This window comes from Lepisosteus platostomus, chromosome 8 (genome assembly GCF_059453375.1).
Source record: "Lepisosteus platostomus isolate fLepPlt1 chromosome 8, fLepPlt1.hap1, whole genome shotgun sequence".
Lineage (NCBI taxonomy): Eukaryota > Metazoa > Chordata > Actinopteri > Semionotiformes > Lepisosteidae > Lepisosteus > Lepisosteus platostomus.
Window position 1 is genome coordinate 45,517,237 of NC_142618.1, and position 15,106 is coordinate 45,532,342.

The 15,106-nt window shown below is 39.2% G+C and overlaps 1 protein-coding gene across 4 annotated transcripts in view; it reads right to left on the reverse strand.

Annotated features, from left to right (window-relative positions):
• The window catches only part of dnajc1 (DnaJ (Hsp40) homolog, subfamily C, member 1), a 100,111-nt gene that overhangs the window by 75,205 nt on the left and 9,800 nt on the right, over nucleotides 1–15,106 (reverse strand). Inside the window, exon 1 of one of the 4 annotated variants that reach the window (XM_088643672.1) lies at nucleotides 10,015–10,440. The exons of 1 other annotated variant lie outside the window; for it this stretch is intronic. In XM_088643672.1, the coding sequence (XP_088499798.1) occupies nucleotides 10,015–10,164 (150 nt within the window). In that variant the 5' untranslated portion in view covers nucleotides 10,165–10,440. Of the gene's footprint in view, nucleotides 1–10,014; nucleotides 10,441–15,106 lie in introns of those variants that run through there. 2 more of the 4 variants (XM_088643674.1, XM_088643671.1) reach the window with 2 other exon arrangements.

The following is a 15,106-nucleotide window of genomic DNA, read 5'->3' on the forward strand; positions in this document are numbered from 1 at the left end:
TCAAAATGGACACTTACAGTCATACTTATAGTATACTTATACTTATAGTCATAATATTTAGGTTTCCGGTATCTTCCTATATTTTCGCAGGGCTCCTTTCGTTTTCTAACCACTTCATCCCATTCATTCATGGGGGAGCTCAAGCCTATCCTGGCAAACAAGGCAGGATACACCCTGGGCAGGACGCCAGTCCACTGCAGGTCACACACACGCATAACACACTCTCACCAAGGTCAAATTTTCCAAGAAGACAGTTAACCTACCAGTTTGTCTTTGGATTGTGAGAGGAAACCAGAGCACCTGGAGGAAACCCACATGAACAACAGAAACTCCAAGCAGAAAGCACCTCAGCTCTGAAACTGAACCCAGGGCCCCAGCACTATGAGGCAGCAATGCTAACCACTGCGCCACAGTGCTCCAATATTTTCAGAAGGTTCATTTTAAAACTTAAAGTTGTAGGAATCATAGGCGATAAGCATATTGATCCAAAAGAGGTTAAATAACACAGAAATCTGGATACTAAGCTACAAAGCCTACTTAATATACAGTAGTGCTCCACTGATACTAACATTAGGAGGGAGGTTAATACTGGACAAGAAGCAGACAAAACACAAAAAGACTCATTTCTAATACAGGGCGACATACAGTTTCTACAAATACATAAACAGTACAGCACAGTCAAAAATACCCAATTCCCTTGTGGTAAAATGCGAGTATTTAATGTAAACACTTGTCTCTGAGCATGTATACTGTTGAACCTAAAGCAGCAATAACAGTCTCCATGACAAAAGCACAAGTTCTACATTAAGAAATGTCTTATAAAAACAATTTACACGAACTGCTCTTAAACGTAACTATTTTATATTGGATAGCTTTCGCCTTCTACCTATGTGCACACAGAAGCAATCAGACAACAAAGCACTTTCTTGAGGCTCCGAGACTCACAGGACTCATGTTCAAATGCAGAACTACTCAAATATCATGCTGACAGAGATGGACTAAAGACTCCCAGTTGCACGTTAGTTTGAAACATTTTAGGTTACATTAGCTCTGTCTCTTTGCCTCTTCCTTATTTTGATTGACTCTGCCTTGCCTGAAACACAAAGTTAAGATACAGTAATTGGCTTCTGTATGCAGGCTTGTGCAATTCGGACAGGACGTTACAGTGGGTAAATCCCGAAAACAAATAAAACTGCAGATCCCCAGGAATGTAGGACTGCATTCATTTTTTCCCCTCACAGTATCATGAACACTTTTATGCACTTATGTCCTTGCATAAGAAGGTGGACTCATTTAACCCCATTCTCAAAAGTCATTTTTACACTAGACATGGTATTAATGGTGGAATTAGAAAACAGATCCTTGCATTGTAGACACCTCTAGATAACCAACAAAACAGATCAGGGTGCAGTCAGTAATGGCTGAATGAAATATGAAACATTTGGAAACTTTACACCTCCATAAAGTTCAAGTTAAAAACTAACTGCATCGCAACCTTAATGTTACACAATGGATTTCATGCCCGATGAGGTTTACAAGGTCGGTTCTGAGCTGCTTTAGTAGAAAGAACTACGGGAATCTCAGGCTGCCATGCTGAGTAACATGTCACTCGAATTACAGAAGGTCTCCATTAAAAGGAAAGGTCAACTGCACTCTTACAAAATATACTCGTTCATGGATATAAACATACTGTAAAACATTCAGTGGGCCATCATCATAAAGCATTTTCCACCCTTCGAAAAGTATCAAGTGTCTGAAAAGAGGAAGCCAAACTTCCACAATGATACTTCTGCTCTCTCAAAAATAAAAAATAAAAGCATAAGGGTACTGTACGCAGCTTGTGAAGAGCTCAGAAATTGAGAAGTTTTATTTCTTTACCAATAAGGAAATAAATGTATAGAGAGTTAAAATTGTGGAACTTTCCCCTTGAACTGCAATGTGTTGTTTGCCTACTGTGGACTTATCAGCAAAAAAAGCTTACATTGGTGCTTTTTTGGATAAAGAATCAAAGGAAAAGTTTTGTAAATGTTAAGCATAATATGCAATGCATACCAACCACATTTATGGGGAATTGAATACAAATATGACAGCCAATCAAAATCATACCTGGTCCTCCTGACTATTACTTATGGTCATGCCTGCTAGACTGTAGACAGACTGTTCAATATTCTTCCTTATTGTACACTGACATCCAAGTTGAATGGCCACAACTTCAAATAGACTTGTGGTCAAAAGCATTGAAATCATGAAAAATACTTTTCAAAAGCAAACAAATTTCAAATATGTTTTCATACAACAAATATTCACTGACTGACAAGTATTCACTAACTCCAAAAGCAGAACACGTTACCATTCAATTAATCTGCTTTCTAGTCCTATACATGCATGATGGGCACTTTTAGGCAGTTTGAGATGGACTTTTGTGAATTGTAGCAGCTGGTGATTTTTTCAGAATAAGGAATCATCAGATAAATTACGCCTGTTTAATTCACAGGACTTATTTTTATTGCAAAAAAATGTCATTCTTTTCTACCACATAGCTCTTAGCAAGCAAATCGAGATCAAGTTAGTTGGATGGCAATAGGCAGGGCACTGATCAGTGCTTCTCACTTTGCTAAAAAGGGGTGCCCAGAACCTTTGAAAATTGTTTGAAAAATCAGATTTTATTCTGCATATTTATAAAGACAAAGTGTAACACATCAAGATCAGAATAAAAAAGCATAAAGCAAATGCACTACATTTTACATTCAAATGCACTAAAATGCAGCTGCAAGAAAAAGTGAGACAGTACTAAGACTTCAGGTACAAGAAATGTGTCAACTCAACAGGACAAATCAACAGTACTTTGTTTTCTTGCAGTATTTTCTATGCTAACAAGTTCAGCTGAAAAAAAATGCATACTGTCCTTGCCAGCCTGTTTCTTTTCCAAGTTTCTGCAAGGCAAAGCTAACACAAGTTCTGACAGGATTACAGTACAAAATTCACATAGCAATTCACTAAAGTTGAGAAATGTCTGTAGGTTTGTCAGCTTTCAAGCCATTTCCCTTAACCGGTAACAAGAAAACTTAAAATTATGGCCAGTATGCTTCTAGAGATTGCATCTTCCCACATCAAACTGGTTTTAGCTCAGTTGCTCAGATATGTCAATATGCCTAAACGGTGATTACTATTCACCTAATTAAACGATTACAACTAAGGATTAACATTGCAATCTCTGAAGAACAGAATAAGTGACAGTAATAAATCCTGAAAACAGAGAAATGTAGCCCCTGAAATTAATGTATATAACAAAATCTAATTCAGAAGGCCATTGAAAGTAACTAAAATCCAAGAAAAGTCAGAAAAGGCATCTATCAAAGGATCATCTATCAATATAAACAAAACTAATAGCAAAACATGAACATAACTGAAGAATATCAGTGCCATTCACTGCTGAATGTGCATGTTGAAATTCTAAAATTCTTTACAGGAGGCACCATTTCCTTTGATATAACAGTCTTGCTCGCATAGAGTAGCACAATCAAGGTTATACACCACTGTTTCTGAAAAAGTCAATTTCCAGTCAAATTCTGGAAAAATACATTTGTAATGCCTGAAATTGGATAGAAAGCACCCATTTCTCAGATCTCCCAAATCTCAATTCCATTCTTCGGTTACAACACATTGCACAACTGGCAATACGATGTGCTTTTTGCTGTTTTCTTGCATGTGAGCATAAATCACACAATCTCATGAAGGTCTGAATTTATTAATATGAATGTTTCCAAGAATAGAAAAAGCCTGCTAAGCAAATAATATTACTTTTGAAGGCAGGTGTCAAGGGTCATAATTTGAATGTACAAACCCGATGAAACATGTAACTTTTTTCCCTACATGAGAGTTAAGCATTTTTTATTTTTACCAGCATTTACCAGCTTAAATATACTGAAGAGTCATCAAGAAGAGCAAAAAAATAACTAAAAAGAAATTAAAATGTTGTCTTATTGTAGAAATGTTTCTCGGAAAAAGCAGAAGTACTTTATAACTTAACTGATCCTACTATGTATCTGAATTTAAATGTTCTCTTTAAATGGTGTTAGACAGATTGGATCCATGGGTAAAAAAAGACTCAGATGTAGCAATTCTCCCTTTTTTTCCCCAAAAAATAGCATGCGGCATTATATGAAGTCACAAATATACCCAAGCCTTTCTCCTAGCAATTATAATTTTAGATCAAACAACCCCTCTAAATTAAGAATATGTTAAATACACTAATCAATGTGCTATCACTGCCCAAAGGGGAGTGACTGAAAGCATTTGACATTTTTGGCAAAAAGTTAAATTTGTAAAATGTTTAAAAAATGTTACTTCAAAAATGTAATTAAGTGCTTTACTGTTCTTTCAACATTCTACCGATGGGAAGAAGCCTAGACAATTAACAGAAAAGCCTTAGCATTCTCCTATATTAGGGATGCAACAGTGTCTGACAATTTATTGGATAATTACTTTAGCTAAACGAAATTGTTTGTTGGATAACTGTTCAGAAAACGGCTCAAGTTAAAACTTTATTTGCCAGTATTTGAGAGATGACTGGCAATGAGGTCCAGGATGATTAGAACTGACTCCATCCATAATATAACTGCTGGATTTACAGTGAAATTGCCTTTTTGCTAATCATTAGAGACCAAACTCTGCCAAGTTCCCTTTTTTATCATTCTACAGCATCTTTATTTTCCCCTGTGGACAAGGCAAAGATTTGGATATGAAACAAATGGCATACATACTGAATACATGAGGACTGTAGGCTATCAGCGATATGCAAAACGCCTTTTTGGTTTGTGAACGTTAAACTCAACAGAATAGATACGATCGGGTACCAGCATAGGCTTATCGATGGGGAAAGTATAACACTATTTCATTTTTGTGTGACTTATATGTAGTCTACCAGGATCGTTGATGTTAACTTAATATGGTGTATAGTATGTTGTATCAGCAATGCATTATAATGGAAACAGATCAATTTTAACTTCTGACAGGAATGTGGGTACAGAGCACTGACTGAGACAGGTTCTTGTCAGGAGAATGGGGATTTATTAAGTCTTTCTGCTCATTTTCACCAGCTCATGCCTAAAACTATGATTTTGCCTTTTCTAGTCATAAAGCAAGATACAGGCGTCAGCTCAACATAAAAATATATTTAAATCATCGTTAGGAGCTAGAGGAAGAAATGTAAAGCAAATCCTTATGGAACTGTACACTTACTGTGCCTCCAAAAATTGTCTGCCCCTTTAATCCTGTATCATTGAAGGGATTCGTGGGATTGTATTCTGGGAAGCTTATTATTATGATGATATTACTTTCAGTGATTGAGTCACATTAATTTGTCCATTCCATGTAATTTCCTTACATCCATACTACTAATCAGTTTGATACATTTCTGGATAACAAGATTTTGAGACATTGTTTACCTTTCATTGTCAGTTTCAGTTTTTCTTCAAAAGCACCGTACATTGTTTTTTTCCCTGGATCTTATCTGTTCTGTTGATTAGTTAAACTACAAACTTGATTAGTTAAACTTTCCTGCACATGCAGTTTATACTGTATTGGGCCTGATACAGAACAGTTACAGTCCATGGGCCCGTGATTCCTCTTCAGTTCATTTTTAAACATTAAAAATTAAGCTCGTTTCTCATTTCAGTTTTGACAAGTACACGCATTGGAAAACATCCAAGCAGAACGTCTTTTTCACAAAACGGAAATTTGCGTCTACACAATCGAGTCACAATTAGTCAAAATTGCAGTGAAACCATTTTTTGCGCAAATACAAAAGTGTACCTTAAAGCTTCTTTGTTTCTGCATTATAAGTCAAGATCAGAGTCCATCAAATGCAATGCACTTACAGTTTTTCTCACACAGAAGACAGCTCTATTGAACAAGGATAGTTATCAAACTTCCTCAATCCACATGAAAATGGCCAATTGTGACCATCTTAGCATATCAACAGATCTGTCAAAGCATACCGACAGATACCAGCACATGCAAATTTTACAATTTTCAATTCAAATGATTTCGAACTTTTCAAGAAGCCACTTCCTTAAAACACAATAATTGGAGAATTTCTTTGCTTTGTTCTCATATTAACTTAAATTCCATACGTCATTACCACAATACAAACCAACCAAAACGCATACCAATTTTCATTGAGTGCTTCACATTTGGCATTAATTGTACATCATTTTAATACGGTCGGTACAGCGCCTCAATCACGTTATTTATCCTGATGATAGCTTGATGAGTGAGAAAAAAAGTCATTGCCATATTTTAAAGGGGTGATACAGAAATACCATGTATTTTTACTAATAGCCCCATTTAACTTTTAGATTTTTCTCAGTTTACAAATATTCACAGGAGAAAAAAAAAATATTTTGGTTTCTTTCACCTCTTTTTCTTTTTTTCATTTTGATGACATATGTGCACAATACTCAGTAGCACAGATTTAATTCATGTCCGGAATGGCAATATGGTATAGGAAAATGCACCACTTCGTGTGTAATAAATTTAGGACAGGAGAAGAGAAGCTGCACTTGAAATTACGTCGGCGGGTCATTACAAAACCTTTGTCTTTGTGGGTCTGTTTATTTAAAAAGATGTAGCACGGCTGCTCAATACGGGACTGACGTGTCCAAAAGGCACAAACTACCGTTGCAAGGCCTTCAAAGTCAAAAAGTGACATGGTAACTGAAATATCAGGAAGAAATAATAACTGAGTGGCATGAAAGCACTCGTGGGGGATGGGAGAGCGTAGCGGTTGGAGGAGAGAGATGTCTCTCTTCTTGCATGTTTTCAGACATCAAGGCAGCACTTGAACTCTGAAGAAACAGCCTTAAGACAAAATTCCTTACACTTATATATAGCGCTCTTCTGGACACTCCACTCAAAGCACTTTACAGGTAATGGGGACTCCCCTCCACCACCCCCAATGTGTAGCCCCACCTGGATGATGCGACGGCAGCCATAGTGCACCAGTACACTCACCACATACCAGCTATCAGTGGGGAGGAGAACAGGGTGATGAAGCCAGTTCATAGATGCGGATTATTAGGAGGCCGTGATTGGTAAAGCCCAATGGGAAATTTGTCCAGGACACCAGAGATGCAGTTTTTAATGACCAGAGAGAGTCAGGACCTCAGTTTTATGTCTCATCCGAAGGATGGCGCCTATTTTACAGTACAGTGTCCCCGTCACTCTACTGGGGCATTAGAACCCACACAGACCGCAGAGTGAGCACCCCCTACTGGTCCCACTAACACCTCTTTCAGCAGCAACCTTAGCTTTCCCAGGAGGTCTCCCATCCAGGTACTGACCAGACTCACACCTGCGGAGCTTCAGTGGGCTGCCAGCTGTGGGTTACAGGGTGACATGACTGATAATAGGGTGATAACTGTCATCCATCCATACATCCATCCTGCACTTGCTTCATCCAATCCAGGGCTGCAGAGTCTATCCCACTGGACGGGACGCCAGTTCATCGCAGAGCACACACACACACCAGGGCCAATTTTCCCAGAAGCCAATTAACCAACCAGTATGTCATGAGTTGTCGTCGCTTCTCAGCCTTTTGCCTTAGATCAAGTGTAGCATGTCATGAGCTGTGGGAGGAAACCTACACAAACACAGGGAGAACATATAAACTCCACACAGATAACACCCCAGGACTTGAACCCAGGCACCCAGCGATTACAGCAACGTGTAAGGTGCAAATTATCAGCGGCTTTGGCTGTTTAAGAAATTTGAGGAGTTTCAAGTTAATCAGTGTAGCCTGACTGTACAGAGGCGGCTTGAGGCGAGAGAATAAAGTGGTAGCCTAAAGGCCATCTTCATATATGGAGGGGCAACAGCAGGTCAGAAGTTAATGGTCTTTTCATTAGAAAGATACTATCCATGATTGGAGTTGATCTGAAAAAGAAACTGGTCATTTTGTTTTACACATAAAATCAATTGCATACGTTTTCATCCTGTTGGTACTTCTGGTTACTGGTAATATATAACATATACTTACTGGTTTATATACCGTTTGTTGTGCCTCTAGGGGTGTTTTCCTCTAGGATTTGCCACTGTGCTGCACAGTTGGAACGGTGCTGACTGGTCGGGATGCAGGGTTAGGCTTAGACCAAATGCAAACTGTTGCCATTTTTGCCACGTCTCCGGTGTAAGAGTTAAGGAGACTTTTTAAGTAATTTCCTGCCACTAAGCCAGAGTTGAGTAATTTCTCATATCCCTGCCTGATCTGTTCTGTAGTTGTTGGGGCTGCAGGGGTAAAATAGCTGCCACACATCACCCAGATGTGAGCTCCACCGCAGTGGAGGACAGAGGGGGATATGAAGGGCTCTGGAATCCTTAGGATTGAAAAGCACCATAAAATTGTAAGAAATAAATAAAATAAGCTATTCTGAGTACACTTAATGCATTCACACTGGCATCCGATAATTAATACTTATCCATCCATTTCCTAAATGTTTCATTCAATTTAAGGCTGTAGCTCCCCTGCAAGCCTATCCCAGCAAGCAATGGGCTCTAGGCAGGGTAGACCCTGGACAGGTTGCCAGTCCACTGCAGGGCACACAGAGACACCAGGGCCAATTTTCCCAGAAGCCAGTTAACCTACCAGTATGTCTTTGGACTGTGGGAGGAAACTGGAGTGCCAAGACAAAACCAATACAAACATGTGGATAATATACAAACTTTCTGCAAATAGCAGAGGTGTTAACCACTGTGCCATCATGTTACCCTAATAAAGATTTATGATCGAGATATTTTAAGCTAATTTTAAGATACAGGTTCTCCATGTGAATACTTCAACATTTCCACAGGCTTGCAGCTGAAGAACTAAACTTACACACCACAGAATAAATGTACCATTTGCTATCTCTACCCCTATACTACATAGGTATACCTATACAGAGATGATGGTTATCCGCTGCCTTAGTGATAGATTTAACTGGTCTTCATGTTATTTCAGATTTGATTAAACCTTGAGAGACTTACATCCCTTAAGCAACGGAAAAATGATCCTCAAGATTCATATGTAACATGTAGCAGTCACTGTACTGAACTTATGAAGCACAAAAACTGGCCCTTTAGATAGACCCAGAATTTTTAACTGAATACAATAGCCACTACTTACAGTAACGTTCAATATTATGTTTAAAACTGTAAGAGAAGTAGTATTGCGTTTCATGTAAGTTCTGTTTCAGTTCTCATACCTACAGTACTTAAGGGGACTGTGCTTGGAAGCTGGCTCTTCAGAGCATCCGTTCGAAATGTCATCCATGAATGAGTGTTCAAGACTCTCAAAAATGTCAAAAACAGTCATGTTAACTATGCCTAACTCTGCTTGTGTTCGAGGGCCAGATAAAATTGAATTACTAACTAGTCCGAGCTCAAAGGCAGATCCTCACTGCTTGCCACGGATGTGAAAATGACACGTCATCGAATAATATAGTGCCGATTCTAAAATGAGATACAGTAACGAGTTAAATAATTATCGTCTGTAAACCACATAAATCCACCGGGGACAGGCCCGAAGCCTGGAGTTAGCCTGTGCTGCTTGCGGCATCACGGAGTTGCTCTGTTGAGGTATACATTTCAGCTGCGTCTTCGCGGATCTGTTGCCAAAATAACAGAAACCGAAGGGCTCTTACAAGCTGAATGTATCCGACTCAAATTGCAGTAAGGTTTAAAATCAACCTTTCGCTGACGGGGAGAAAATGAAACTACACATCTCAGAACCTAAACGCGGAGCGCAGGGCAATGAACGAGACAGCACGAGTCGATACTTTGCAACCGTATCTTTAAAGTTTGTTTTTTGTTTTGTTTTGTTACTGCAACATGCTTATCCGCTACTTTCCGTGCACCCATAGCTCAAAGCTCCGGCAGTGTTTGACTGTACAAGACGGAAGCCAGTTCTCCCAATCCAAGGAAACCATATATGGAACATTAAAACCGACCTTTAAAAAAATAAATAAAGGGATTTACCTGTGCCACGCCGAGAAATTCATAAAAAGTCTGTGGAATTTCTTCAACGAGGTCAAAGAGCTCCAAATCAGTATCCCATGAAAACGAAGGCACCGGCTGAGCTATGAAAATCAGAAAGACCTGTAATATTGCTAAAACGTAAGGAGCCATGGTCTGGAATGGCGTATCTATTAGCTAGCTACTGTATGCTACTCCAGCAGAGGCCATATAAGAGAAAGGAAAAAAAAGAGAGAGAGAAGTGCTTGTTTTTAGTTTATTCCTTTAGCAAATCCATTGACCCGGTCCCTCCAAGTCAAACGTGGCTCCAGCCTCCTCACTCCATTTAAAAGACACGCACTTTTCTCGCGACGCAGCCTGCCCCCTTTTTCTGCTTCACGTCAACGTAGCCTTGCTCAGCACACTGCAGACCGCTGGAAGAAAACGAAAATTTAAAAATATATATTCGAAAGATATCAGCAGAGCTTCCGGGTTTGTTTGAAAACTTCTCGGCGCGGGTTCAGTACAGCGAGAAACGTACCGTTTTCTGTGGCGGACTACAATTAAGTGAACTAAAGTGGCGTGGTTACTCACGATCCATGGATTTTCAAACTAAAGAAAAATGTAATCTTCCTAGTGATCTCTTTGCTTGTTTGTTGCCGAAACCGCATGCTGTTGTTCTTTCGTTTTTGATACTTTTTATAGATTCTAAACACTCCAGGAGATTTCTCATAAATGAGCTTTATTGTGCAAATGGGTGTCTGGTTGTAAGTGCAACAGAAAGGTTACGAGGTTACCAGATATGCAGACCATTGATTGCTAGTAGCTAACTGATCAGCGGATCTCACCTACTGTAGATGCTTCTTGAAAAAAGCCAGGGTATTTCAAACTTCCCCACCCCTTTGTGCCTCCTCTTCTGATTAATAAGGGGGCTTTTTCCTAATTCCCATAATCTACTTGTCTTCAGGTCCTTGTCATGCTATTGCTTCTGAAGAGCTCGACTGAGTTGACTTTGTTCATGTATTGTAAGGTTTTGAATACTTGAATTGGGTCCCCTCATTGTGTTCTAAAACGGTTCACTTCGTTAAACCTGTCGGAGAGGAACCTTATTTTAAGCCTGGGATTGTATCTGGTAAATGTTTGACACATTTATTTTATATTTATTTTGAGTCAAGCGGGTATGGGCTGGGTATCTGAAGGCGACTTTTATTTTGCGTTTGTTTTTGTAGACTTTGCAATAATGCTTGGGTTCATTACCCTGCTGGAATACTAGGTAACATATCAGAGTGCAAGATCTCTTGATATTTTGCTGCATTCGTCCCTATTTCTACGCCTACAATATTAACATCCTTAGTTATAACAGAAACCATAACAAAGACAGTCATGATTGAGACTGTGGAACACAGTGTTGTTTTTCTTTTTTCCTCTAAGCATATTGTTCTTTTTTGGTAGAAAATAAACAGTACTTGCAGTATTTTAAGAATTTGAAGAGATCACCAGACTTCATCTGGGAATCACCAATATCATTCTGATGTGTGTTGTTTTTTGTTTTTGCAAATGCTTCTTTCTTTTCTGTCAATAAAACACCCTCCTAACACTTACTGCTTGTGATTTTCTCCACCACTTTCCCTCAGTTCTTGTGTCAGAATCATTTACAGTATCCCAGTGCCAAGGACGGGCTTCTTAAATAATTTCTTACTTTGTGGAAGCCTTGCTTGCTCATCCATCTCTGCATTCAATTGTAGCAATTATGTTTCTCAGGTATGTCCCACACAGTAAGTTTTAGTAAACTGAGCTGTTCTAATATTTTTCTGGTAGTTCTGCCTCTTTTCATGTGTTTCTGCCTCACCATGTGGAAATTGTCCCAGTTCTGGGCTGGACAAGCACTTGCCTTCAGCCCTGAAATTGTCCTCTAACAATGTCCCTGTCATTGGAGCTGGCAGGAGGAGAAGATGACCACAGGGCACTGTTCTGGAAAACCATGACAGACTTATCAAATGGGTGTCAGGAATACTTAAAATGCACCTCTTAAAAGAATCGTTGAACTTCCAAGTACAGGCAGCTCATCTGGTAAAGGCTCTTGTTCAGAATGTAGGTTGACTCCTATGACCCAGGTTCTGCTAATTCAAGCCTGGATCATGTCAATAGCTAAATGTGATCAAGAATTCTCAAGGCGCACTGTTGCTGGGTATTTTGGGCTGAAGTTTGCAAGGTAGACAAATAAGTTACTCCAGTAGGCATGTGAAAACATACTTCTCCTCTAAACTGCATTAAGAGGAGCATGTTCACAGTACCAATATTGTATCCTTAAACCACATCTACTACAAAATTGGAAATTCCAAATCAAATATGCATAGGCTATAAATATAGTTGGTGATTTTCTAAATGGCCTATCGTATATTTAAACGTGATTTACTGTAGGTATACAAGCTACGTGTGCTGGAAAATTTGCAGAATAAAGTTTAGAAGTCACATGACTATTGACTCAATTTACAGAAAATGTTCATGGTTTCAAGGATCAAAGAAAGTACAATATAAAAACTAAGGCATCAACAGCCAGTTTGGCAAGGAATAGTCAGATCACTTGGATCTCATAAAATATTCAATCTGCTCGTACCAATACCCAAAACGCATGCTTTCCTATAGAACTGAAGAGGTCAGTCTGGTATCTGTTCTTCTGGGATTGTTTCATGAAAACCATTTGTGGAGTTTTTATGTGGAAAGCCATGAATTGGAACAAGGGCGCTGCGGTGCTCCTTACTGGCTCTCAAGCACTACCGTCACTTACTCAGACAGCTTTTTCAGCCCTAAAGAGATGGCAGTGGTAGTCCGGCCTGAGCTCCAGTATGTCATCAGCCAGTTGAGTAACCAGCATTCCTCAGCTAGCCACAAGTGTAGCTGGGTGAGGCTTGAGTTAGGCAAGGGTATCCAGAACTCACCATATCACATTGCCTCCCTGGAGCTGGCCAGATGCTATTGGCAAAAGATGCTGTTTTTTCCAAATCATCAGAAGTCCCTGTTAGGCACTGTGGAGAACAAACTGCTTTTTCCTGTATATTACATTTGCGTTAGTCAAAATAGTCATATTTTTTTATCCAAAATGAAGTGTGAGTTTCTCTTCCGGTTATACATAGTTTTCTGCTCATTTCAAAGAAGGAACCTCTCCTGTTTATCTACCAGAAATTCTTCACATATTCCTCGCACTCTCAAGTTGAAGCTAGACTGGAAACTAACATTTCCATTCTCATGGAAAGTGCCAGATCATCTGTGAAAAAACTGTGTGTGTCCCATTTTTCATTTCACCTCTCTGAACTCTTTAATGATCTGATCATTTCAATCATGTGAGTGTGTGTGATAATCAAGTAGTCTATATTTGAGATATATTGTTGTATAGCATTAAGGACCAAGATATATTTTGGTGATATATAATAATATGTGAGTAATAACAAAGATATTTACCTTTGTTAAAGTCCGATTGTCAAACCTAAACTATCAGGCCACACAGCCAGTGGCTCTGTGTAAAATCACCTGGGCATGTGCCAACAAAATAGCCAGGTCATCTGGTCACATGACTGCAGCACTGCAGAAAGATGTAGGGACATCATAATGTCTCTGACTACATACAATAATTCTGCATCAAACAATGTATCTTTCTAGAAAACAAAATTGCCCCATGGTAACATTTATCATGATATTGCCCACGAAAAACAAATAGATATGTTTTCTCAGCATTGTACAACAATCACATGTATGTTTTCCAAAACAAACATAAATACTGAATTTATACAATACACACAGAATACAGAGGTCAAAAATTGTCCATCTTCCAACTGCAGATATAACAAAATATCAGCTGGTTTCAACTGCAGCTGCTAGCTTCAGTTGTTATTGACTAATGTTTTGAACTGGAATTGTTTGTCATTATGGGGTAAGAGAAGTGTATGTTAAAGTAAAGCTAATTTTCTGAATAGTATAAGGTATGGCATACATAAAAAGGCATATACCATTGAAAAGGAACAACCAAAGGTTTATTCCATGCTGAAAAGAGAAGAAAATAAACTTTTTTTCTCTTTTCAGCATGGAATAAACCTTTACTTGTTCCTTTGCAGCCTACACATGCTGACACAGCTACCTATTTGAACTACTAAATAGCACTGAAATACATCTTTTATTATGTTTTCTCTTTTCTAGAGATAAGGCCATGCCTTGTCCTAAGCCTATTGCCTGCTTTGGGTTATCTTGGTTTTGTAGCGTTAAGCACACAGAAAATACAAGCCTACCCCTGGATGGGATAGACCAGCAGGGCTTAACTCTGTGGAAGTGGTGGTAATTATTCACAATGAGGCAACAGGGGTATAGTACCAACTTCAGTAATAGACCCAGAACCCTGGCCACTGCTCTCTGCTGCCCCCCTGCTGTGCTTGGAGGAAAGGTTCCTGAACTCTTACAGTACTCTCCAATCTAAAGAGGCCTACTGATACATCCACACACAGCAGACCAAATTTGGGAAAGAACAAAAGTTTACACTGAGATATGGTGGAGGATCACACACACTTGGGCACTCTCAGTGGCCCTGAACACAAAAACATCTAAATGAAAAGGATGAAAAATACACCTCATAAAACAGAATTGCAATTCACCAGATCAGGCTTTTACCATGAGTGTATGTATCTGTTCTGAAAAATCAAATTTTGTCATTGGTAAACAAAACATTTTAATTTCTGTAAGCAGCTTGATCCTGCATTGTTGTCTGCTAAAATATTGTAATGAGATATGCTTCCAGAAAAGTGAACTAGCCACAATGTATGAAATGTTGTCGCTGTAGACTGACGGATTTCATCACGTTGTTCTTTTTTGTCAAAATTGGACTCACCTGTTATTTTTTCCTTAACCACCCAATTTCCAGTGTCCAGCATTCATTGTAAGACTCAGCCCCTTGGCAGCCAGTCTTATAAATCAATGGGAGAGAATGAGGCATGATACGCTTCTCCAACATGACCCCCTACAATGTGCTTGACGTGGTGCAAGTTCCACAGTGCCTGACAGGAGAGATAGCGCTTCCTGGAAGAGCTTGACATCACCCCAAGCTGGTCTGCAGGTGTCCAGAGAGTCGCAG